The sequence below is a fragment of the Bubalus bubalis genome, chromosome 4 (assembly GCF_019923935.1).
Source record: "Bubalus bubalis isolate 160015118507 breed Murrah chromosome 4, NDDB_SH_1, whole genome shotgun sequence".
In the NCBI taxonomy this organism is placed as follows: Eukaryota; Metazoa; Chordata; class Mammalia; order Artiodactyla; family Bovidae; genus Bubalus; species Bubalus bubalis.
This window is the reverse complement of record NC_059160.1, coordinates 124,121,120-124,148,874: the sequence shown is the minus strand read 5'-3', so window position 1 is coordinate 124,148,874 and position 27,755 is coordinate 124,121,120. Positions and strand designations below refer to the sequence as shown.

The 27,755-nt window shown below is 41.2% G+C and overlaps 1 protein-coding gene across 5 annotated transcripts in view; it reads right to left on the bottom strand.

The window, feature by feature from the left end:
- DISC1 (DISC1 scaffold protein) overlaps positions 1 to 27,755 on the bottom strand; it is a 412,213-nt gene that overhangs the window by 194,904 nt on the left and 189,554 nt on the right. For 4 of the 5 annotated variants that reach the window (XM_025284501.2, XM_044942012.1, XM_044942013.1 and 1 more), the window contains one exon: positions 18,334 to 18,522. In XM_025284501.2, the coding sequence (XP_025140286.2) occupies positions 18,334 to 18,522 (189 nt within the window). Of the gene's footprint in view, positions 1 to 1,230; positions 4,796 to 18,333; positions 18,523 to 27,755 lie in introns of those variants that run through there. The other variant, XM_044942014.1, reaches the window with a different exon arrangement.

Sequence of the window (27,755 nt, the reverse complement as noted above, 5' to 3'; positions counted from 1 at the left end):
CAGCCCCAACTCTGCCAGGACCCATACTCAGAAAGTCAGTTCATCGTGCATGGCCTCAGCTTTGTCACATGGGAGAAAGAATACAGACTTCATAGGATTCATGAGGAATAATTCCTATAACACCTCCAGAAGTAGCTACACAGGAGTTGGCACAAGAATGATGCTGAATATAGGAATGTCTGGTGAATGCTACTTTGAAATACCTCACATCACAAATTCCATTCAGTTCTCAAATTCAGCATCCATCTAATTTATCCAGGCTTCACTAAACCCCTATTCTATACATAGAGCATAGACCTGGGGGTGGTGTGTGTGAGTGGGGAGGACTGATGACCTCAAAGAGCTGCCACAGAGGCTGGGAAAACAGATGTTTAAACAAAAAACTAAAATCTGCAAAGAGTTCTTCTTCATCTTCTTCAACTTCATCTTTTTTTTTTTTTTTCTGTTCCTCTTTATTTAATACTTTGCTTTTTTTTCTCTTAGGAGTTATCTCCCCAGCCTCCGTTCTATAGTTGACTATGTTGGTAAATTACCAGCTCTACTCAGCCATGTAGCTGTCTTGGATTACAACCTGAATGATATTTAAGGGGCCTAAGAGAAACCTGTGAACTGACCAACAGATGAACAAGATTTTCAAGGTGTCACCATAAACTCCCTCTAGGGAAGTTGCAGTTCCTTGAAAATAAGCCAAACTGAACTTAGCCAACAGTGTAAGTTAAGAAGTTGGGGATGAAACAGTAAGTAGCCAATCCCTCTCTGAGACTAAGCACTTACAAAAACATTTCAAACTTTCTCCCATTTGTAAAATTTGAACCAGCAGGATGCACAATGCAACAAACACTGACCATCAGCTGGATAGCTAGTGTGCAGCCTGACTCTTAGGCCAAGAAATGTGGCTTCTGCCCCTCGCCACCTCCTTGAGGGCCAGGGTGCGATCCTGAAAGGTTGTTGCTGAACCACAAGAGACGCTGGGATTCTTGGCCTCCGGAGGAGAAGAATCAAGCCAGAGATGAGGCTTGATTGCTCAGAGCTTTTGTGTAATAAAGTTTTATTTAAGTATAAAACGGATAGAGAAAGCTTCTGACATAGACATCAGAAGGGGGCAGAAAGAGTGCTCCCTTCGCTAGTGTTAGCAAGGGAGTTATATACTTTTTAATTAGTTATTACAATGAATCAAAAGAATGTCTGGAGGTTGTAAAGATCTTACTAGACCCACTCCCATAATTTACATTTTAAGATGACAGGATTAGCCAGAAGGTTTTCAGGAAGGAGAAACTGTCCTCAAGCAGGATACATTGTTGTTATATACTCCTTAGTACAGAGTTTGAACTGAGTTGTTTGTTGTGTAACCATTAGTTCAAGACTTAAAGATAAAAACGTTTTATGTGACTAAGACTAAGGAATGTAGAGGGGAAAAAAAAAGTTTGGCCTTTCCTCCTCCTTGAGAATTCCAGACCCCTCTCTCCTTTTAGATCCCTGGACTTCTTATCAACCTGCCTAGGAATTGACTCAATCCCGTGGGCCTGACGAGGGAAACAGACTTGGCTCGTGCCAGGCTCTGCTGTCTGGAAGGGATATGACCTTAGGCCAAGCCTCAGCTAAATCAACAGCAATAATATTAGTAGACAATGGTGAAGGACCATTTTTCCAGCATCAGCTCCTGTGACCAATTCCTCCAATTGCATTCTCAGGTTCCTAAGAATTACCTGCTTTAATTCTAATGTATGTTTGTTCCTCCACAAGCTCCATAAGAAGCCTCATCACCACCTCTCTCCTTCTCCTCATCCTGTCATCCAAGTTCATACATGGAGAATTAAATATAATATTGTTGCCATACTGTTAAGAAAGGCAAAAAAGTCCATTTTTAAGAAACAAACTATTGTCTTGCTGTCAAATTTGTCTACCCAAGGTTTGAGAGGCCTCATCACCATCATGCTTCAAGGAAGGAAAATTAACCTCATATACTTTAGTCACAGAGAGCACAAAAGGGGATTTGCTTTAGATGTTTCCATCTCTGTGTCCACATATCATCTGAGGCCAAACAACAGGCATGTTTAGTGTTTGCAATTAGATGAAAACAGCAATGCTTTTTTATAAGAAGCATCTTATCTTCCCCGTATGTATGTGCACACACTGACAGCCATGAGCTGGGTGATGTATCTAACACAGCCTGGCAAGACAAGATGACCTTTCTAATTGTCATGATGAGAAGCACAATTGCAAGTGACTTTGAAACATATGGTAAACTTCATTATGCTAAAATATAATAGCTTCTTCTTTGGGGCTCATGATGAATATTAATGTCAGGGCTCCTGAGGAAAATGTGCTCTAAATTTTATATTGTATAAAACCCTTTCAATACCAAAGAGAGCGTTTATTTATAGTCTTCAACCTTCTTCATAGATGCTGTTAAATATTCCATTAAACATGGCAAAATGGAATGAATAATCATGGAACATTGGAGGTGGGTGGGGACAATGATCCCTTTCCGAGTATCAAGCCAAGCTCCAGGCAGGGCCAGAAGAAAAAGTCAAGGGATAGAAATACAAGGTCAAGGAGGACACAGAGTATACAGAGAGGTAAGTCGGTGGGTTCTGCTGCTGGAGGGCATCCTCACAGAGACCTCAGAGGAGCTGGTCCTGGAGAGGTGTGGGAGTGCATCATATAAGGTATCCAGAGCATGCGGAGACCACGGGAAATTTAGCAGGTCAAAGGATTGTCCGGGTGATACCCAGAAGAGAGACAGGGAGTGTGCACTTGGGTGGATGAGGGTGTGGGAATATCTGAAAGATGGAGGAAAGAAACCCACAGCAAAAACCATAGGAAGATGTGGTTGGGGTGGTGGGGAATCTGATACCCAACGGTGGCAACCAGCAAGGCGGTGCCTTCGTAAACCCGTCATAGCAATTTACAGTGATGCCACGTGGTCCATGGAAAAGGACCTTTGACTTAATGCCCTGCACTGGTATTATCTGTGGAGAGAGGAGCAGGAGCTGTTACAGACCCAGCTCCTCTCCACGAAAAGCTGGAGACAGTCTACAAGGTCATCCCGTGCAGCCCTCTTCCCACCCGGCCACCATCCATCACCAAGTCCTATGACTCCCACAGCTGCAGCCTCAGCAGCCCCAGGCGCCAACAGACACTCTCCTATAGTCCCTGAAATAACAGCATGCTTGGCAAGAAAAAAAGTCCTATTGGCAGGAGCTGTTTTTCTAATGGATCCATTTAAGAAAACAGCAAATTTTTGTAAAAGGCCAAATATGGTGAAGTACTCAATGTGAGATGCATGATACAGAAAAAGTAAAGCAATGGATATGAAACTGCACATTTCTCTCAGCTTCTTTATTTTAATGGCCGTGAAAACGTAAAAAGGATGCCTTCCACAGATTTATTATAAAAATGAGATTGGTTTATTATGGTCCCAGTTACAGCTGTTCCCTTGATATTGCATTAGCTTTAAAGACCAGGCCCAGTGAATATTAATGCATGGAGTGGAAACAGAATTCATTTTCCCAAGAAAACCTATGTTGTTTGTTAAATCTATTGCACCCTAAGCCTTAAGAAGTTTCAAAATTCACTCTAAACTGCTACTTCAACATGTTATCACTGCTATAAAAAATTTCTCTTTTCGTTCCATTATTAATCATGATAATGGGTTAACTTCACACACATACACAAAGTATACAAGCAGGAAAAATGATAATAACCACATTATATAAAGATAAGGAAACCATCAAATTTCCTCCTGCCCCTTCTCCAAAAATAAACAACAGATATGAACAATACACAATAGAAAAAAGTATAAAGGCACCAAAAAAGCAAGTTCAACTTCATTATTAGTCTAATACATGCCAAAATAAAGTCTGAATTAAATACAATTTTTTATTGTTATTATACTACATAATTTCTTAAGAAATAACACTTAGTGTAGGAAGGATGGATGGGAGTATCAACTAAACGGGTGTAATCCTTTTGAAAGTCTTTGCAGGATGTATCAAGTCACAAAATGATTGCGCTCTTTGGCCCAGAAATCCCAATCTCACTTTATCTTCAGAAAGAAATTTATAAAATGATTGTTATAAACATCAAAACAAGGAGAAAGTTAAGTAGGTCATGGTATACTGATTCTTGGAATGTTATTAAGGTTCTAGAAACTAACCTAGAACTCTGTGTTACAAGGAAATCTAATTCTGTGCTGATTCTGACTCTGGAGCCACACAGATGTAAGCCATGTTCCAGCTCTCCACATCCATCTACAGCCCTCTTAGCTCACTAAGCCTCAGTTTCAGCATCAGTAGAATGGGATGATACATTTTTCTGAATGTATAGCAATGAGGATTGAGTGATGTAATGCTCTCATTTTTGCCACATAAGGCTATAAAGGTATGATGGTGCCCACTCTCTCAGTACAAGTGTGTAAAAGGTCTGCATGTACTCTGGGCATTGGCAGCGGTGGGAAGGCGGGGTGGGAACACCAAAAATGCACCCAGGGACTCTGGCTCTGCTATGGAAGCTATGTGGTGGACATTTTTCATTCAATTTTTTAAATGTTTTTTATCCTTATGATATTCTGTGAAATAAATTAAAAATTGGAAAAAATCACACTAGAGAAACTCTAGGAATTTCATAACTTGAAGTTCAGAGGATTCTTGTATAATCCACTGGGGAAATTACTTCACCTCCAAAGGTTACTACAAATTCTCAGGATTCCAGACATTGGGGGATCTCAGTGTTGGGTGGCCTTCTTAGGGCAGACCTGGAGTTTGGTATTCAGTCCCCCACTGTTCCTCAATCTCTGAAAAAAAATGCAGGGTTGTATGGAGGGCAAACAGACAGTCACCAAATTCTAATTTATCTATCATGCTGATACAATGGGGACCTAATGACCAAAGTCAAATGCTGGGTCAAATATGAAGTTAAAAAGAAGCTCAAGACTCCAGTCACCTTGTCCCAGCAAGACCAGGCTTCCTTTCATTAATCATACCCTGATGTCATAATATATTTGCATTAGATTCTTTTGTGGGAAAGGCAATATAATATTTAGAAATATATACAGTGTAAAACAGCTTTAGTAACACAGATGAAAAGAGAGCTGCTCAAAACAAGCTAAAATAACCAAAATTCTAACATCACTTTGGCAAATTAAAAGAGAAAAACAAGTCTGGTTATCATTAAACCTATAGCAAAGCATGCAATCAGTTCTTAATGAGTTATAAAAACTTCAGAGAGTTTCATGTCAAAAGACAAATAAAATTACCTTCTGTAACTATGGAGCATGTGAGCTATGAGTATACCTGGTTTATACATTTTTTATGTCAAGTCAATAGACCTTTAAGCAGCCCTTGATGGTTTCTGCCATGTCATAAATATTAAATTGCATTGCATTGGCTTAGAATTGTCTATCCCTACAGGATCCAATTGTCTATCCCTAGGGGCTTCCCTGGTGGCTCAGAGGTTAAACCGTCTGCCTGGAATGCAGGAGACCTGGGTTCAATGCCTGGGTTGGGAAGATTCCCTGGAGAAGGAAATGGCAGCCCACTCCAGTACTCTTGCCTGGAGAATCCCATGGAGGGAGGAGCCTGGTAGGCTACAGTCCATGGGGTCTCAAAGAGTCGGACATGACTGAGAGACTTCATGATGTCATGACACGACAGGATCCAAAGTTGGCTTAAAACTCAACATTCAGAAAACTAAGATCATGGCATCAGGTCCCATCACTTCAGGGCAAATAAATGGGGAAACAATGGAAACAGTGACAGACTTTATTTTCTTGGGCTCCAAAATCACTGCAGATGGTGACTGCAGCCATGAAATTAAAAGACCCTTGCTCCTTGGAAGAAAAGCTATGACCAACCTAGACAGCATACCAAAAGCAGATATTACTTTACCAACAAAGGTCCATCTAGTCAAAGCTATGGTTTTTCCAGTAGCCATGTACGGATGTGAGAGCTGGACTCTAAAGAAAGCTGAGCGCTGAAGAATTGATGCTTTTGAACTGTGGTGTTGGAGAAGACTCTTGAGAGTCTTTTGGACTACAAAGAAATCAAACCAGTCAATTCTAAAGGAAATCAGTCCTGAATATTCATTGGAAGGACTGATGCTGAAGCTGAAATTCTAATACTTTGGCCACCTGATGGGAAGAACTGACTCATTTGAAAAGACCCTGATGATGGGAAAGATTGAAGACAAGAGGAGAAGGGGATGACAGAGGATGAGATGGTTGGATGGTATCACCGATTTGATGGACATGAGTTTGAGCAAGCTCCAGGAGTTGGTGATGCACAGGGAAGCCTCAAGAGCTGCAGTCCATGGGGTCACAAAGAGTCGTTCATGGCTGAGCGACTGAACTGAACAGGATCCAACCCTCCTCAATTCCATAAAAGTCTGAAAGTAAAGTAAATGAGGCAGGATGGCCATCACCCAAAGTCTGGTGGGCCCAGGGCAGCAAAATTTGGTGCAACAATGCGGTGAGGACAGTAAACACTTATCATGAAACCCTGTCTTCTTTACAAGAGCTAAGAGAACCTGAAAAGCCAAATTAGCTACAAATGATAACCTCTCAAAAAGAATTATCTCTCTTGGGTTACAAAACATATGGCAGCTTCAAAGAAGAAGAACAAAGAGAAAAGAGCAGGAGGTCATAACTCATGACAAAGTCAAAGAGGAAAACAAGACATTTCTTATTAGATTAAGCACTAAAAATACTATGACAGTATAAAATATGCCATAGTTAGCACGGATAAAATTTAATTCTGCAAAACTTCACAAAATTGGACTCAGAAAAAAAAATCTGAATCTCTTAAAGCCTTGAATTATAGAATATTGTACATGTTGCTTATTTAAAGTTCAAAAGCTCACTCAAAAGAAACTCAAACAATGGCCATCAAATTTTGCAAGTTAATTCCTTATAATTTATTGGATGGCATATCAGTAAATTCTTACAGGCAAATAGGGATTTGAAAGAAAAGTGAATGTGTTAGTCGCTCAGTCATATCTGACTCTTTGGGACCCCCGTAGACTGTAGCCAGCCAGGCTCCTCTGTCCATGGGATTTCCCAGGCAAGAATACTGGAGTGGGTTGCCATTCCCTTCTCCAAGGGACATTCCCAGCCTACAGATTGAACCTGGGTCTTCTGCATTGCAGGCAGATTCTTTACCATCTGAGCCACCCTTTTGCAACTTAATTCCTCACAATCAATTGGATGGCATGTTAGTAAATTCTTAAAGGCAAACAGGGGGTTTCTCCTCCAAAAACTCTGACTGGGATATCAATATACTATCAATGTCTGATCTTACAGGACTACAAAGGAAAAACACTAATATTCAAGCATTTTTGAACAGGAAGCAGAACTAGCCATAGTTCTTTGCAAATAAAATATCCAAAAGTGGTTTGAAGTTACCACATTTGTATCCAACTAAATTGCTATAATTCAACTTTTTTCTCATTTGTGGTAGTATGGTAAGTCCCTATTAGTTATCCTCCAAAAATAATTTGGGTTTTAATACAAAATATGTGCGTATTACATGGCTGATAACCTAGAGAACCTCCTGTCAAGTTCCATGATGCACTGAGTGTAGGAAAATTGCAGACAGCAGATCGTCATTTGGGGCCTGAAATATAGAATGTGTACTTAGAAATTTCAAAAATGAAAACAGCCTCTCTTTTCAGGACACTCAACATCATCAAGAGATGTTGTCAGTGGACTTTTGTTCCATAATCTCGACTCTGAGTGCAGTATAGGTGGCTGGCAAAAAGGGTAGTAAGCCGGTGGTAAGGGAGGGTGGAAAGACCTCATATTAGGAATCAGGTTCATAAAGAATATAAATCTACATAAAAGGTGAAATCACAATATAAAGGGATTCAAATCCTAGCCCTGACCCCTCCCATCCATGTGACTTCAGACAAGACTCCCTTCCTGAGTCTTAGCATCTTCATCTGTGAAACAGATGGTGCTAGGCCAGCTGTACAAGTGTCCAGAGGATCAGACAACCAAATGCACGTGCAGCCTTAGCCCAAAAGAAGAAAAACTAACATTTGTTACTGAAGAGAAAGTGACAACATACAGGGAATCATTCCTTCCTTTCAAAGAACATATCACATCCATTAAAGCTATAGCTACTCTGTGCACACAGCAAGGGATCTAATAAATACATGCTAAATGCATACAATAAAGATCACAGGAAGGAGAAACCCCAAAAGAATTCATTTTTAAACCTATAAGGTTCTACATTAAGGATTATACATAGAGAATTAAATTCCAATAATTTCAATTAAGTTCTAATAATCACAACAATAATATTCTATTTTCAGGTCATAACATAATCCTGAAGTTGTTCAGGTAACTGAGGGTGGTACCACTCCCACTCAGTTCAGTTCAGTCACTCAGTCATGTCTGACTCTTTGTGACCCCACGGACTGCAGGACGCCAGGCCTCCCTGTCCATCACCAACTCCTGGAGTTTACTCAAAACTCATGTCCACTGAGTTGGTGATGCCATCCAACCACCTCATCCCCTGTCATCCCCTTCTCCTCCCACCTTCAATCTTTCCCAGCATCACGGTCTTCAATCTTTTCGTATCAGGTGGCCAAAGTATTGGAGCTTCAGCTTCAGCATCAGTCCTTCCAACAAATATTCAGGACTGATTTCCTTTTAGGATGGACTGGTTGGATCTCCTTGCATCCAAGGGACTCTCAAGAGTCTTCTCCAACACCACATTTCAAAAGCATCCATTCTTCGGTGCTCAGCTTTCTTTATAGTCCAACTCTCACATCCATACATGACTACTGGAAACTCCCACCCAAGAACATTTAAAAACAGGTGTGGGAAGAAGCAATATACAAAAGACAGTACTGAAGGATGAGAAGCATTCTGCAAGTCAGGGTACAGCCCCACACAATGAATAACCCGTCCCCCAACCCTGGCCAAGGGGCTCTCCTCCAGGAACTGTGGCATCCCACTTACCACCACTTTTAGCTTAATTTTCAGGAGGTTGTGTATGAGTGTGCATGTGTGTGCACACACCAAGGTCATCAAAAGCCCTGAGTCCAAGTGAAATGTAGACAGATACTAACATAGGCACTGGTTGACAAGAATGTTCCAGAAAGAAAGCAGAACACTTGTCAAGTACTTAAGATTCACATGGAGCCACCTTATAACGTAGAACCAATTTCCTGCTCCAAACAAATCGGCATGTCGAAAAACTGCCTGTTGCAATTGGGTATGAAATACTGTTAAAATTGTCACTCTATTCCCACCTAGGGGCTCTGTTGAGGGAATATTGTTAGGGGTGTATAAAAAACAAATGGAGGGGGCTTTCCTGGTGATCCAGTGGTTAAGAATCTGCCTTGCAATGCAAGGGATACTGGTTTGATTCCTGGTCCAGGAAGATCCCACGTGTCACGGAGCAACTAAGCCCATTTGCCACAACTACTTAGCCTACTTCAGTGCTGCAATGACTGAAGCCCCAGCACTCTAGAGCACTTGCTCCTCAGCAAGCCACCACTGTGAGAAGCCGGGGTTCCACAACCAGAGAACAGACCCCTGCACTGCGACTAGAGAAAGCCAGCACGTACAGCAACGAAACCCCACCACAGCCAAAAATAAACAAATGAATCTTTGGGAAAAAAAGCAAATGGAGAGACATGTAGAAAAAGGAGTAGCATCAGTAAGGATTTCTAAAACTAATTGCATGGATAAAAATAGAAAAAAGAAATCAGAAGTGGGCATTAGGTCCAGACAAATACTGTTTGATTTCACTTACATGAGACACATAGAATAGTCAAATTCATAGAATCAGAAAGTACATTGGTAGATGTCAGGGGCCAAAGGGTGGGGAATGGGTATGGGGAGTTAGTGTTTAATGGGAGGACAGGGAGTTTCAGTTTAGGAAAGTAAGAAATTCAAGAGATGGACGATGATGAGAAGCTGCCCAACAATGTAAATAAACATAGTGCCACTGAATGGTACAGTTAAATATGGTTGAAATAGTACATTTTATAGTATGTGACTTTTACCACAATTTAAAAAAAATATTTGAAAGTCAATTTTTCTTTAAAAAAAAAAAAAAGGAACAAAATTGGAAAGAATCATGGGAATTCAAGACCAGAATGGACTAGAGTAACCAGTGATTTCACCTCTTGCAGGAACTGTCTGCTTCATTCTGGAACACAGAGGCTTTACTAGGGGCTTCCCTGATAGCTCAGCTGGTAAAGAATCTGCCTGCAATGAAGGAGACGATTCCTGGGTTGGGGAAATCCCCTGGAGAAGGGATAGGCTCCTCACTCCAGTATTCTTGGCCTTCCCTGGTGGCTCAGATGGTAAAAAATCCACCTGCAATGCAGGAGACCTGAGTTCAGTCCCTGAGTTGGGAAGATCCTCTACAGAAGGGAAAAGCTACCCACTCCAGTATTCTGGCCTGGAGAATTTCATGGACTGCATAGTCCATGGGGTCGCAAAGAGTCAGACACAACAAAGCAACTTTCACTTTCACTTTGTTTTCAAAGGATACTAGAGATTATCATACTAAGTGAAGTAATCCAGACAGAGAAAGACAAATCCCATGTAATATCACTTATGTGTGAAATCTAAAACAGGATATGCACTTACCTGTAAAACAGAAACAGAATCATGGACTTAGAGAACAGATGTGTGGTTGACAAGGGGGAAGGGGTCGGGAGAGGGATGGAGGGGAGGTTAGGGTTAGCAGAGGTAAGGTTCTATGTACAGAATGGATAAATGACAGGTCCTACTGTATGATAAACCATAATGGAAAGATATAAAAAAGAATACATATATGCATAACTGGACCACTTGCTATATAGCAAAAATCAATACAACATCGTAAATCAACTATACTTAAATAAAAGAGTTTAAATGACGGAGGGGTGGATGGAAATGGAACTTAGACATCTGGCTTTGCCGTGACTTACATCAAGCACCTGGTAAGCAGAAAGAATTTATTCATCCAACCTCACACTGTGATGCCACATGTGCCAGATGAGACACAGATGATAAAGAAGCAACAGAACTGAACTGAGGCCACCCACAAACTAACACAGGCTTTTTGCACTGTTGTGGAGATGCCTCCCAAAGGAATTATCATGATTATTTAATAAAAGAGGAAGGAAATTAATCACGAATTTCAAGCTTGGAATTTCACAGCAAGAGAGTCTGAAGGGAAATAACCATACTCACAGTGATGCAGGAATAAACTGGAAAGAAGAAAACTATGGAGAGAAACTAAAAAATGAAAATGTAAATTTAACTGGGATTCTGATAATTTAATAAGATGATTAGAGATGTGAAAGCTCAGCTCACAAAACACCTGAGAAAAGAAATTTTCAAATTTTAAAGTTTTTCTCCAAAATGTTCATATTATACATATATTCAATCTAAACAAATAAAGATTTCCAGTTAGAGAGGCAGATATTAATAAAATACTTGCCATATAACAATCTAAGTTCCTTCACCTCGAACCTGCAACACTCATCTGGTTCCCAGATAAATAGCTCAGGTCGCTCAGTCATGTCTGACTCTCTGCTACCTCATGGACTGTAGCCCACTAGGCTCCTCTGTTCATGGAATTTTCCAGGCAACAGTATTGGAGTGGGTTGCCATTTCCTTCTCTAGGGGGTCTTTCCTGACCCAGGGATCGAATTCGCATCTGTTGCATCTCCTGCACTGGAAGGTGGATTCTTTACCACTTGGCCCACCTAGAAATCCCCTTGATTCATCTACACAAAGGGGTCTCTAACCACCCCTTTAGGGACTTAGAACCAGTGATGTCAGATCACTGGAAGATTCTATATTTAAACTCAATTAGCCTGAGGCCTCCCTAATTGACTTCCATCTAATTATACATTAACAGAGTTTCTTAACATTTGGAGGAACTTAAAATTTGAAGGAAATTTTGACTCCCTCAAAAATCTGCTGAATAACTGGATCTTTTTGTGGAAAAAAATGTACAAACTCACAGATCTGAAGTCTGTGTAGTTTCACAGTCTTCCCATGAGCTACTGCTTTCATCTGCTATTTTTTTTTTTTGTCAGAAATGGTTGGTAACAGCCATGCATGCTTTTTCATTTGCTATAAATCTATTCATGAAGACTTTCCATTACACTCTCAAAAAAAAATCATCTTTAAGAATTTAACACCACTCCATGTTCCTGAAAACTTCATGCTTTAAGCTACTTTTGAGGAGGACAGATGATGCTTTATCGGTCTTTTTTGCTCTGGCTTCTAGGAAGTTCATGATCACATCATATTCTCAACCAAAATAATTAACACTCATCACTTGCATTTTCTTCTGTCTCAACTTTTCCATTATATTTCCATTATATTTGTTAATTTTGTTGTGTCTATCTTTGATGTATATTTATATAAATTCCAGTTTTCCATTTCTTCCCCAACCACCCGCCCCAAAATACAGACTTTATTCCCCGTTCTAATTTTTCTTGAAAATTTCACCTACATATAGATAATAAATGTGGAATAGGAGTGACTGCCTATATACGCAAAACCTGTTAAATCACATGATCTCTAAACCAAAAGTTTTTTCTTAAAGTGATTTACAAAAGATGTTTCACCAGTGGACTAAAGAGTTAAAAAACTAAAAAAAAAAGTTAAAAAACTGGTATCTCACTGAATGGCATCAAACTTCCTTTTATTACCTATTAGGAGGTAGTCCAAGAAGAAGGGTAGGATTATGTGAATGTGGCCTTTCTAGTCTAAAGGAAAAAGTAGATATTAGACCCAAATCATAATTGAAAAGTTGAGCCACTTCCACTTCATCACCTTTAAAAACTGCCCCTTATCTGACTTCCACTTCCTCCAGACTCACTGAAAGGCAAACAGATGAGACTTTAGGCTGGACACAGCCAGCCATCACTCCCAGAAAAAAAACACCATTTGACACCCGCACTGAGAATTCTTTGATGCATTTCACAGCTCCTACGTGGATTCCTGACAGTTCACTGGGCCACAGACGCCGCCGGGTTCTTGAGCTACATCTGCAGTATCTTTTCTACTCGGGCAGCTGGCATAAAGTGGGAAAATTCATTAACATGCTAATGATGTCCTATTTAAAATTCTGGCCCTGATTATTCTGTGATTAAATCTCTCCCCTTGACGTCTGCTTCCTTTATATCCAAGTTACAGTATGAAATCAACAATATTAATAAAGGACAATACAGATTACCAACTTATACACAAGAGAGGGAAACACCATTCTGTAAATCCCAGGGTTGTCTTTTTTTCTGAAAAACAGATGTAGCAAACTTAAAAGTGTTACTTATTCTTTTTCATACCACTCTCCCTTAGAAAAAAAAACAAAACACTGAAATCCACAATAATTAAAGGTCTATAGTTAATTTCCACAAGTATTCAGAGGTTGAAAGATAGATTTAATCTATTTACTGCCCCTAAAACTGCTCAGACTTCAAATGCATTCTCCTGAAGTCCTAAGAACCACTGATGGGGTATAAGCACCCAGGGTATTCCTCCCCTCTTTAAACAGACTCTGTGTCACTGAGTCAAAAGTCAATAGATTCATAATGATTTCTGTCTCCCTTGCCCCCAAGTACTTTGGCATATTTCAGTCCTTCTCATCACATTGTTCTGTCTGCTGCCACCCCAATCTGTATAGCCAACTCGGACAACTCAAGCATCTTCCATGAAAAACTAGCAAACTTTATCACTGCCTTAATTAGACTGGAAGATGAATTTTAAACATTTGAAAGAAAAAAAGATCCAAGGTCTGGGTCTGTGAGTCAAAATAAGGGAAAAAAAGGACTAATGTTTCTTGTCAGCATCTGGCCCCAGTTAAGTGAACAAATACTTATGGCCTATTTACTATTTTTAATGACATCATGCAGGATGCTGCCAACAACAAAAATGAAACCTAAAGACCGTGCTTTCACCCCAGTGGGCTCACAGTTGAACCAGAGACCCGAGATATAATGACATTGTAAGTGATTTAGCAAAGTAAGTTCATCTGCAATGTGCCATTGCATGTACTCTTCCCATCATTAAGAACCCTCTGAATGGCAGAGATTGTTAATTATTCTCTAAGACTGCAGATGTCCCCTTCCGCTATAGACACAGAACCCCGACTGGATGTTGACACACACAAGGCTGGGTCGGCCTACCTAGAGCCGACATCACAGAGCCTGGGTCCCTGACTGCCGTGACAGTCACACGCATGGAATCTAGAAAAATGGCACTGATGAACCTACATGCAGCGCAGGAATGCAGACGCAGACATAGGGAATGGACGTGCGACGCAGCAGAGGAAGGAGAGGGCGGGGCGAATTACGAGAGTAGCACTGACATATACACACTACCACGTGTCAAATCGGCAGCGACAGGGAGCTCGGCTCAGTGCTCCGTGACACCCAGAGGGGCAGGATGGGGGTGGGTGGGCTAGGGTGAGGCTCATGAGGGAGGGGATACATGTGTACTTATGGCTGATTCGTGCTATAGGGCAGAAAAAACACAACATTGTAAAGCAATTTCTACAAACAATAAATGCTGGAGAGGATGTGGAGAAAAGGGAACCCTCCTCCACTGTTGGTGGGAACGTAAACTGATACAGCCATTATGGAGAACAGTATGGAGATTCTCTAAAAAACTAGGAATAAAGCTATCATATGACCCAGCAACCCCACTACTGGGCATATACCCTGAGGAAACCACAATTCTAAAAGACACATATACCCCCAATGTTCACTGCAGTACTGTTTACAATAGCCAGAAAATGAAGCAACCTAGATGTCCATCGACAGATGAATGGATAAAGAAGATGTGGCACATATATACAATGGAATATCACTCAGCCATGAAAGAACAAATTTGAGTCAGTTCGACATATGGAATCTAGAAAAATTGTACTGATGAACCAATTTGCAGGGAAGGAACAGAGATGCAGATGTAGTGAATGGACTTGTGGACATAGTGGGGGAAGGAGACGGTGGGATGAATGGAGAAAGTAGCATCAACATACATACACACTGTCCTGTGTAAAATAGACAGCTGGTGAAAAGTTGCTGTATAACACAGTGGGATGAATGGAGAAAGTAGGATCAACATACATACACACTGTCCTGTGTAAAATAGACAGCTGGTGAAAAGTTGCTGTATAACACAGGGAGCCCAGCCTGGCACTCTTTGATGATATAGAGGGGTGGGGTGGGGGAGGGGAGGGAGGCTCAAAAGGGAGGGGATACATGTATAATTATGGTTGATTGTTACATGGCAGAAACCAACACACTTGTAAAAAAAAATTTTTAATAAAAAAGAAATAAAATAGGAAATAACATATAGAAAAAAATTTAAATAAAAATCTGTTTTTAAGAACACTACATATTGCTCATTTTTTTAATAGTCTTATTTTAAGATGTTTTATCTAAGATTAAAAAGAGCCAGCTCATGGTAACACCTGCAGCAACACATTATTTAGTTCAGTCGCTCAGTCGTGTCCAGCTCTTTGCGACCTCGTGGACTACAGTACATCAGGCTGCCCTGTCCATCACCAACTCCCGGAGCTTGCTCAAACTCATGTCCATTTAGTCGGGGATGCAATCCAACCATCTCAGTAATGTGCAGAAGCACCTTACTTTTTTGTATTTGCTCTACATTTAAACTTGAGCACAGAGCTCACTCCAGATTTTTAACTCTCAAAACCCAACAAATAACAGAATATGGACGTTGGTCTAGTTTAATATCATACCAATAGATAAAAGCTTCACTTTACTAAGAATTTATTTCTTTGTCTCTCACACTCTCACCAACCCAAGATGATTAATTTGGTTCACCTAATGCCAAGTCACCTCAGATTGCCTAAAAATTAGCTTTAGCCTATAAAGCACAAGGAAGGGATACCCAGGTGGCTCAGTGGTAAAGAATCCACCTGCCAAAGCAGGAGCTGCAGAAGATGCAGGTTCTATCCCTGGGTCAGGACGATTCCCTGGAGGAGGAAATGACAACCCACTGCAGTATTCTTGCCTGGAAAATCCCACGGACAGAGGAGCCTGGTGGCTACAGTCCACAGGGTCTCAAAGAGCCGAATACAACTGAGGGCGTGCGCACACACACACACAAAGCACAGGGAAAGGGTAGCTGATCCAGCAAAATCCAAGTGTAAAACATAAAGAATGCCTTCACAACAGTAATGAGCCATCTGCAATTTAGAATCATCCACGGTTACAATCTCTCATTCCATTTGTTTATGTTTTATTCATCATTTTGAAAATACTTAGTCAAGTGACAATGATGAGATTCAAAAAGTACTGCACGGCTTTTTTTTTTTTTCCTAAAAAAAAAGATATTAATGGCTTTCAAGAGCTTAACTGTTCAAATGAAAATACTGTTGCATCCTATTATATATAGGATGGATAAAAAGATCCTGCTGTATAGCACAGAGAATGATATTCAATATCCTGTGACAACCATAATGGAAAGGAATATGAAAAAATGTACATATATATAAAATAACACAACACTGTAAATCAACTATACTTCAATAAAGTTTTTTTAAAAAACAAAATATTGCTGAACTAAATTTGTCCAAAGTTGTTTTCGTCTTTTCTCTGTGATATAAATTTCCTGTTTTGCGCCCAAAGTCTTATGATGGTAACACAAGACATCTCATAGTTTTCCTGGTTTATATTTTTAAAAATTTAAAACAAATTTATAAAAATTTATAGCAAAATTTATTTAACTACAAAATTAGACCTACAATAATATAATAAACTGCAGCATTACATCTTGGAGGAACATGTTGTCATTTCTCAGGACTATAGTTGTATACTAAGGCTCAAATGCATAGTCTCTAGTTTACTTATTTGGCAAAAAACAAAGCTCTGACCTGCAAAAGTGAAAAAAAGATAAGGCCAACTTAGAGGTGTCCACGGCTGAGAAGACACAATAGTGGCTGACAGTCACACCTGTCCTTCAGTTAACTACGGAGGCACCTCTCTCTACAAAATGTAGTAAGCCTTTAAAACAAAATGTATTAGCAGTGAAAGACACACCTATTTCTTCTAGCTGATTTCATATTTGTTTGGTTTTAAATACTAATCTTCATTTACTTCAATTTGTGGAGTATTTTCAAGTAAGTGTGTTAAAAGTGTCAGTCACTCAGTCACATCTGACTCTGCAACCCCATGGAGTGTAACCAATGAGGCCCCTCTGTCCATGGAATTCTCCAGGCAAAAATGTTGGAGTGGGTAGCCATTCCCTCCTCCATGGGGATCATCCCAACCCAGGGATCAAACTCAGGTCTCCTGCATTGCAGGGGGAATCTTTACTGTGTGAGCCACCAGGGTGGCCCTACTTCAAATCTGGCTACCTAATACCTTCATTCTTGTTTCTTTTCAAACAAGTGTACTTTGTCAATACAGTTCTTTATTAGTATAAATGTCATTCATTTTTCTAGTAAACATTTATTTAGGAAATATGATTTACTATGTATGAACTTTACCTTCCAACAACCTCTAGTTCCCAAGGGAAGGGAAAAGGTGTATGCACACACACACAATCTCAGGATCTTAATAATTAATGCAATTAATCTGTATCACTTAACCAGCTTATGAGATGGGTAATCTATCATCTCATTTTACTGGTGAAGAAACAGGTTTCAGCATCTATTGTATTTTAAATATAAATTTTCTCCCTATGATTTCATTCTGTATATAAGAAACTGAATCATCAGAAATTCTTTACTACTTTTTTTTTAAGAAACAGGTTTGACTTTATTAATTTGGGCTAAACCGCAATCTTCTGAAATTATCCCTCAGAGTGAAACTTCAAGGTGACTTCATTTACTGTTAACAACTAGACAAGAAAAGACCACAAGAATAGTTTGACTCCTCCAACAAGTGGATACTTTGGCCAAGGCAGCATCTTCTGCATCTGCCTCTTCTTTGTGGGCAGCTCTCAGAAAAGCCCACAAAGAAGAGGCACTCAATGGTCTTTCCTTGGTTTTCCCAAAGCCAGCCTGCTTTCGTGTACGATTGTGCAAGCCAGGAGGCTGAGCCAAGGAACAAAAGGGAGATAATTGTCAACCAGAAAATTCTCAAGACCTGTGCCAAGGGGGAGATTGCTTCAAGCAATCACAAGGCCATTAGCAAACAGAGTAGAGGAGAAGGAAAGACAGGAAATGAAAAGGCATCAGATTGATAGCAAAACAAATGCTGGAGAAATTGTGCCCTATTTTCTAGGGCTCCTCCCAAAAATATCCTGTGTGGCTCCGGGACAGCCGTCACAGTGAAGGGTACGTGTGAACCAGTACAATAAATAGCACACATATTTCATCGGGCAACCGTGTGACCACTTACCATAGGCAGCTCTCCCCTGGTCCAGTTCTTGCCTGAGTCTGCTGTAATCTTCTTTCACACTTCCCAGCTTTTGGACGTTCCTGGAACTCAGTACCAACAGTTTGTGAAGAAGTCCCTCCAGCCCTTCCCTCTCCAGTGTTAATGATCTGATCTCCTCTGTGAGCTCCTTGGCTGTACAGAAATGGTTTCCTGCAGCACATTGTGGGAGAGAAGGAGGGAAAACAAGCATTAGAGCATCCCTACACACAGAAGATGCAGCCATAGCTAACATGTACTAACAGTGAGAGTCCCGTGGACTGCAAGGAGATCAAACCTGTCAATCCTAAAGGAAATCAACCCTGAATACTCATTGGAAGGACTGATGCTGAAGCTGAAGCTCCAATACTTTGGCCACCTGATGTGAAGAACTGACTCATTGGAAAAGACCCTGATGCTGGCAAAGACTGAGGGCAAGAGGGGAGGGGGCGACAGAGGATGAGATGGTTGGATAGCATCACCAACTCAATGGACATGAGTTTGAGCAAACTCCAGGACACAGTGAAAGACAGGAAAGCCTGGCACGCTGCAGTCCATGGGGCGGCTAAGAGTCGGGCATGACTGAGCAACTGAACAACAATAATCATGTGAGGCAAGGAAACTGAAATTTGCAGCTCTGTGCAACTGCATGAACGGTCTTCTATGGATGAATTTGGAAGCATGCTGACCGTCCTTTTAAACTAGAAAAACTTCTAGTCACTTTTTCACCTTTTCTCATTGTATTTTGTTTTAGAGGTTCCATTGATTCATTCATGTCCTTCTGAAACACAATGACACAAAAATCTTCCAGTGAAACCCAGGGAAGCTACATGGTATCACTCCATTCAAACATCCAAATGTCAAAGAGGTGAAATATTACAGTAGGGTGGAAAGGGAATGGGCCATGGAGTCAAACTAGACTGAAATTCAAATCATACTCCCCTGGTAACTCAAACTGTATGACCTGGAGCAAAAAAAAAACAAATAGCATATGGAATTTCAGGGCAAACTTCTTACAGAATATGATTGTGCTAATACCTGCATTAGAGATGACTGCAAAAATAAATTTGAAATTCTATAAAATTCTAAGCAAAATATATGGCACATTGAATTCATCAGGGGTGAAAGAATCCAGGTCAATACATGGAAATTAACTGTATTTCTAAATACCAGCAGCAAACAATTTAAAATACTATGTATATTTTAAAACTCAAAATACTTAGGGATAAATTTAAAGAAACATGAGAAAACTTCTACACAGAAAACCATTTTGAAGCTTCTGAGAGATCTAAGGAAGACTTAAATAATTAGAAACACATATCATATATACATATATTAAAACTGAATTTTGTTATGATTTTCATTTTCCTCAAATTGATCTATTGATTCAATACAATTTCAATCAAAACCTTATATGAGTCTTTTGTAGAAATTGAAGAACTTATTCTAAAATGCGGAGAAGGCAATGGCACCCCACTCCAGTACTCTTGCCTGGAAAATCCCATGGATAGAGGAGCCTGGAAGGCTGCAGTCCATGGGGTCGCTGAGGGTCAGACACGACTGAGCGACTTCACTTTCACTTTTCATTTTCATGCATTGGAGAAGGAAATGGCAACCCACTCCAGTATTCTTGCCTGGAGAACCCAGGGACGGGGAAGCCTGGTGGGCTGCTGTCTATGGGGTCGCACAGAGTCAGACACGACTGAAGTGACTTAGTAATAGCAATAGCAATTCTAAAATGTACAAGGAAATGCTAAACCAAAACAATCATTAAAAGGTAGAACAGAGTTAGAGGACATCCTCTACTTGATTTCTTATTAACACTGAAGTTACAGTAAACGCAGACAGTATGGTACTGGCATAGAGACAGACAAACAGCTCTATGGAACAGAACAGACAGTCTAGAAGTGGACCCACACTCACAGAGTTAAGTGATATTGAACCGAAGTGTCAAAGCAAGTCAATGAGGAAAAAGGAGTGTTTTCAGTGGATACTGGAACAAGTAGCTACCTACCTGGGGAAAACAGTAACCTTAATACATACCTCAAACCATACACAGAATTTAATTAGAGATGGATCATAAACCTAAATGAAGAAGTGAAACCTGTAAAGCTTCTAGAAGATATACAAGAATATCTGTCTAACTTTGGAGTCAGCAAAAATTTTAGAAAGGACACAGAAAATATTAATTATAAAAGAAAAAATTGATAAATGGACTTTATCAAAATTAAAAACCTCTACTTCTCAAAAAATGCCATTAAGAAGATGCATAGGCAAGCCACAGACAGGGAGAAAATATTTACAATACATATATCTGATGAAGGACTTGAGTTCTGCAACTCAATAATTAAACCACAAATAACCTGACTGGAAAGTGGACAAATGATGCCACAGACACATTACAAAGATATACACATGGCCAAGAAGCATATGAAAAACTGTTGCCAGAAAAATGCTCATTTAAAGCTGTAGAGATTCCACTGCAAAACCATTCAGGTGGCTCAGATTAACTGGACTGAAACCGGTTAACAAGGACAACCAGCTACTGGAAATGTCCCACATGGTGGAGATTGAAATGTACAACCACTTTGAGAAAGGTTCTGCCAGCTTCTTATTACCTTGCTGCTGCTGCTAAGTCACTATAGTCGTGCCCGACTCTGTGCGACCCCATAGACGGCAGCCCACCAGGCTCCCCCATCCCTGGGACTCTCCAGGCAAGAACACTGGAGTGGGTTTTCATTTCCTTCTACAATGCATGAAAGTGAAAAGTGAGAGTGAAGTAGCTCAGTCATGCCTGCCTCTTAGCGACCCCATGGACTGCAGCCTACCAGGCTCCTCCGTCCATGGGATTTTCCAGGCGAGAGTCCTGGAGTGGGTGCCGTCGCCTTCTCCTCTTATAACCTTAACATACACCTATCCTGTGATCCAACAATTCCGCTGCTAGGTATTTACCCAAGAGAAACGAAACACATAAGCAAAAATTCTGGACTCAGATGTTCACAGTCGCTTTACTCACAACCCCAAACTGAAGACAACCAAAACATCCATCAATTGGAGAATGCAGAAAAAGTGATACATCTACACATGGGAATGCCACTCTCCAAGAAAAAGGCATGAACTCTTCATACATGCAGTGACACGGAAGTAGATCAAAAAAAGACACAAAAGAGTGTACCCTACATGATTCTGATGATATTCAATTCTAGAATGTGCTCAGTCACTCAGTTTTGTCTGACTCTTTGCAACCCCATTGACAGCAGCCAGGCTCCTCTGTCCTCCACTATCTCATGGAGTTTGCTCAAATTAACATTCACTGAGTTTTGATACTATCTAACCATCTCATTCTCTGCCATCCCCTCTCCTCCTGCCCTCAATCTTTCCCAGAATCAGGGTCTTTTCCAATGAGTCAGCTCTTAGCATAAAGTAACCAAAATATTGAAGCTTCAGCTTTAGCCCTTCCAGTGAATACTCGGGTTTGATTTCCTTTAGGATTGACTAGTTTGATTGTCTTGCAGTCCAAGGGAGTCTCAAGACTCTTCTCCAGCACCACAGTTCAAAAACATCAATTCTTTGGCGCTCAGCCTTCTTTATGGTCCACCTATCACATCAAGGACCATTTGAGTCCTAACTGTTAACATAGATTTGTAAGATCAGGAAAGCACCAGCATTTAAAACTTGAAGAATGGTGTAAGCAGCTTGGCAGAAAATCCTATAGAAAATAGTTCACTCTTGGAGGAAAAAAGTTACATCACCAATAGCCTCACTGATGCAGAGAATGATAATGTGTGGAGAAACAGGAGTCTTGACTTGAGTCAAACTGTGTATCAGGACACTCAGTCTGAATATGAAACATTTTAGAAAAACCTTAACCAATTCATTGCCCTTATATTTTTCTTTTTAAAGAGTGGTATGTGACTTTTCAAAAGCTTAAGTACATCTAAAAGGGCTATTTCAATAAGTATAAAATAAAAAGTCTAAGCCACAGAAAGCATTGCATCATTGTTTAATTGACAGCAATTTTTCTTTCTTAGTACTATATAAAATAATGGCTCATTTTATGTTCACTAAAATACATGTTGTTATCTCTGCTTTACAGTGGAGAAAAGTGAAATCTAGAGAATTAAATATCTTGCTGAAGGTTCCATGCCAGTAAAATGCAGGCCAAGTTTCCAACTCAAATACAACTCCAGAAGTCTCCGGAATAATAGACTGTGCTATTTATTTCTTCATTCTGATTATTTAATAGGCAGATTTCAATATTATATAAATATGGAAAAGGTTACAAACATTTTTTCCATGTTAGGGCATTCTGAATACCCAAAAAATATCATTTCTGTTACTGAAATCCAGTTTCCAATTCCATGACTGGATAAATATCTTTTGAGACTATTTATTGTCTATCACTGTGTGGGCATATACAGAAAGGAACAAGGCACAGTCCCTGCTCTCCAGGAAATTATCTTGAATAAAGGGGATAAATTGGGGACTTCCCTGGTGGTCCAGTGGTTGAAGCTTCGCCTTCCAATGCAGGTGGTGTGGGCTCAATCCCTGGTGGGAAGTTAAGATCCCACATGCCTCATGGCTGAAAAACCAAAACATTAAAAAAAAAAACCAGAAGAAGCAATATTGTAACAAATCCAATAAAGACTTTAAAAATGGTCCATATCAAAAAAAAGGAGGGGGAGGGGGGATAAGATGTATGGTTAAAATATATATATATAGGCAAATATTCACTAGACGGGATCTTGGAAGGGAGAAAATTCCAGAAAGGGAGGTGGAGGCAAGTTCTCCAGGAAAGAATGTAAGGTTTCCAAAGAAGAAATGGGAACCTGGTTAAGCAAACAGCCTCATCTTTGGCGAGAGGCGTATGACTGAGGTGGAGCCTAGAGCAGCCAAGAAGTCGGTGGAAGCCCCAAAAGTCAAGCCAGTGGGTTCGGACCACTTAGGAAAACCAAAGTCCTGATAAGGAGAGCAGGCTGGACTCCACAAGCTTTGAGTTGTAAATGGAAATACAATTAAAACTTTTCTGGATCCATGACTTCTATCTGAAAAATGACCAGTGAGGGCTGCTGTTGGTGAAACCCCCCATGAAGGGCCCCCAAAAAGCCAAAGGACCTGCCCCAGAGGTGTGGTTGCCGATGAACAATGCAGTCCCAGCACATGGGGCACCTTCAAGTTCCCTTCTCAACCTCGAATACCCCAGACCTAACCCTCACCCTCACTCTCATCCTGCTGGGCCATATGCTCAAGTCTACAGAGTTAATAAAATGTGGGGTAAGCACCAACTGGGCCCCAGAGACTCCAGGCAGAAGGTGCCAAGTGTGCAACTTCCTCCCGAGAATAGTTCAGAGAGAAGACCTCTCAAAACAAACAGGAAGAGACTACAGAGATGGAGTGAGTGCCAGTACGGAAGGTTTCCTAGAAATACATCACCAGGCCCTCCTGCAACTCATCACCAGCTCTAGAGAACAAGGCCTTAATAAAACACGAGAGCAATCACTAATTAGGAACCTTCCTTGATCTGAAGGGGTGTGGCTTGGGAAAATGCAGAGTGACATGGAAGTTTTATATACACAGAAAGAGTGTGAATTCCCGAAGAGACAGTCAATATCAAAACCCAAGCCATGAGAAAGCATGTCAGTGCCCTTGGTTAATATTTCATAAGCATTTTGGCTTCAGATCCAAGCCCAGGAGGTGAATCTGGCTTGAGGCAGCCCTCCCTGATTGCTGAAACTGGCCAGAGTTTTTAGATGAAAATTGAAAAAAAATAAATGTTGATCCTTGAAAGAAGTTCCATCAGCGACCCAGTGACCCCAGTCTCCATCACCCTGATGGGCCTTCCCTAAAGCCAAGGGGAATCTCTGTGCTGTGTGCTCAGTTGCTTAAGCTGTGTATGACTCTTTGCAACCCCATGGACTGTAGCCCACCAGGCTCCTCTGTCCACGGGATTCTCCAGGCAAGGATACTGGAAGGGGTTGCCATGTTCTCCTCCAAGAGATTTTCCCAGCCCAAGTATCGAACCTGGATCGCCTGCATCTCCTGCACTGCAGGTGGATTCTTTTACCACTGAGCCATGGGGAAAACCTGGAATCTTAGGGGTGTGTATATGCTTTGGCATCAAGTTGCACACATGCCCACCTGCTCTGCAGCAAGGGAACCACACATGGGCCTGCAAGTGGGTTTTTTTAAAGCACCTGTCAAAATATTTTATTCTACAAATAACACAACTAAAACTTCTAGGTGTATGCCAAAGCTGAAACTGATGTCATCCATTCTGTTCTCTCTAACTACATCCTGAGTGTCTCTGAATTCAAATATTTACTCTTCTCTGCTTCATGATATCTGCAAGTCACTCTCTGAGGTCATTACTTGAGTCTCATAGATTACAGAGCTCATGGATAAATTCTCCTTTAGTCTTCCCAAAATTCCAGGAAGGGGCTCTTGTAATAATTGTCTTTGCTTTCTAGTTGAAGAAACGGAGACCCAGAGAGTGACTCTCCCAATGTCACAAAGCTTTGGAATTTGAAGATGTCACATTAGATTACTGAACTTGAACTTGGTTCTTCCAACCTCATGGTAGGTGCTCATTCTACCAAATACAGTTCAGTAAGGGACTTGGTAAACACATGGCCACAACTCATTCATAAAGGGAGGGAACCACAAGAAGGCGGGTTGAATCCTGTGCTCAGAGGGGCCATTTCACTCGGTCAGTGCCCAGGCCTCACAATGACGTCCGCCCATGGGGACGTGCACACGCATGGTACTCGCTGGGCCAAATGTGTCTCCATTTGTGATGATTCTCCTAAAACTATCCTCTTCAGTTCAGTTCAGTTCAGTCGCTCAGTTGTGTCCGACTCTTTGTGACCCCATGGACTACAGCATGCCAAGGTTCCCTGTCTTCCCATCCTCTTCTACCAACCCAAATTTGAGCTATACTTGACTAGGGAAAAAGAAATAAAGCCAGTGTTGAACATAAACCCCTAACTAATAGAATCCTGCATCTCTTCTCTGGTATGACACCAGATCTTTTGAGGAATTCCAAGTTCAAGTCCACACCCTCTGCCTTCTAGGCACCGCCCTCAGCAATGGTCAAGGCCACGATCAAGCACCAGCCAACTGCACCCATCACCCTATCCGTGGTAGCTCCTTCAGGTAAAATCTGCTATTTTCTGCTGGTTTTGTTTCTTTCTTCCAGCCACCATGATTTACTGAGACACTGAAAAGCATTTTCTGTGAGCCGAGTTCCGTGACTGGTTCTGCACATCAAACATTTTGGAAATGGACACATTGCATAGAGAAGATGCAGGGAACGGAATGCTGTAACACAGGATTTTATTAATACATAAAACATAGACTGCTTCAACTAGCTTGAGAAAATGAGCTGCCTGGAGCAAGACAAAGTATACAGATAGACAGTGGCCAGATCATACGTAGAACAGAATCCCAGCCTGCAGCAGTGTACAGAGAAAACACACCCCTATGTACAGTAACCACCAGAGGAGGCCAGTCAGCTATAAGGCAGACTTGTAGGCAGGCAGACGCTGTCTCTAACCACAGTCCACGAAGCTAAACAATAGCTTCTGTAACAACTGGCCCTAAATAGCCAGCACTTGATTAATAACAGCTTCCCTAACCTTTGTCCCTGCTTCCAGCTTAAGACCAATCAGAGAAAGCCAAATATGCTCCCTAAGCAATCACACTGGGTGCTCTAGTTACCTCACCCCTAGCTTCCCCAAGACCAACAGCTTCCAGTCATTACTGGAACCTCCTTTTTTTTCTACTGCAAAGCTTTCCCACTCCTCTGTCTGCCTTGGAGTTTCTGCCACAACATAAGTGATGGTGGTTGACTCCCTTGCTATTAAGGTTTCAACAATACACTTTCCTTCTTCTCATTTGGTAGGTCCCTATTTCCACCTTGGATAAACATCATCTTTGAAAAATATTTACTGAGTCTATCAGATCCCCCAGACACTGATCAAAACCATGAACTTTTTTAGAGAGAAGCAAATATTTTGTATTTACCTAGAAAAACTAATTTTATTTCTAAGAATGTTCCTATTTCCCTCCAAATCACACAGTGGTAAAGGATCTGCCTGCCAATACAGGAGATGCGGGTTCAATCCCTGGGTCAGGAAGATCCCTTGAAGAAGGAAGTGGCAACCCACTCCGGTATTCTTGCCTAGGAAATCCCATGGATAGAGGAGCTTGGTGGGCTACAGTCCTGGGATTGCAAAGAGTGGGACACAACTGAGCGACTAAGCCAGCACAGTTCAGTTCAGTCGCTCAGTCGTGTCTGACTCTTTGCGACCCCATGAATCACAGCACACCAGGCCTCCCTGTCCATCACCAACTCCCGGAATTCACTCAGACTCACGTCCATCGAGTCACTGATGCCATCCAGCCATCTTATCCTCTGTCGTCCCCTCCTCCTCCTGCCCCCAATCCCTCCCTGCATCAGAGTCTTTTCCAATGAGTCAACTCTTTGCATGAGGTGGCCAAACTATTGGAGTTTCAGCTTTAGCATCATTCCTTCCAAAGAAATCCCAGGGCTGATCTTCAGAATGGACTGGTTGGATCTCTCCAAGGGACTCTCAAGAGTCTTCTCCAACACCACAGTTCAAAAGCATCGATTCTTCGGCGCTCAGCCTTCTTCACAATCCAACTCTCACATCCATACGTGATCACTGGAAAAACCATAGCCTTGACTAGCACACACACACATAAAACAAGAAAGATTTCAGCCTGCCATTGTATCTAATCAGTGTATTTTTATTATTCCCTCTCTCTGCAGAGAGCAAATGATTCTTAAATCAAGAGAAATCCTCAGTCCATTGATCAAAACCAGGATGGGAGATCTAGAAGCTTTCAGACAGACAAAAGGCCCTCTAAGAACCTAATGGTATCCCATAAGTTCCTCTCATTCAGTAGGGCTTCTAAGAACCTGTGAGCATTGTCCCAGCATCCTCATAGAGATCCTAAAATAGAGAAAGGCCTCTCTTGGAGACATTTGTGCTTTTGTCTAACAGAGTGAGGGTTTGCTATTTTGACTATATAAAAACAGACCTGCCAGCATCCTAAGGAGAATACCTCTTCCTCCCTTGACCCTCCCTGCTGTGGAGCACAGCTCAAAAGGAAATGGAAACTGCATTATGTACAGAAGTTAAGGGGCTTCCCTGGTGGCTCAGCGGTAAAGAATGTGCCCACCAATACAGGAGATACAAGAGACATGGGTTTGATCCCTGGGTCAGGAAGATCCCTGGAAGAAATGTCAATCCACGCCGTATTCTTGCTGGGAAAATCCCATGGACAGAGGAGCATGGTGGGCTACAGTCCATAGGGTTGCAAAGAGTGGGACTTAGAGACTAAACCAATACCACCACAGAAGTTAATTATGATCATCTGTCACC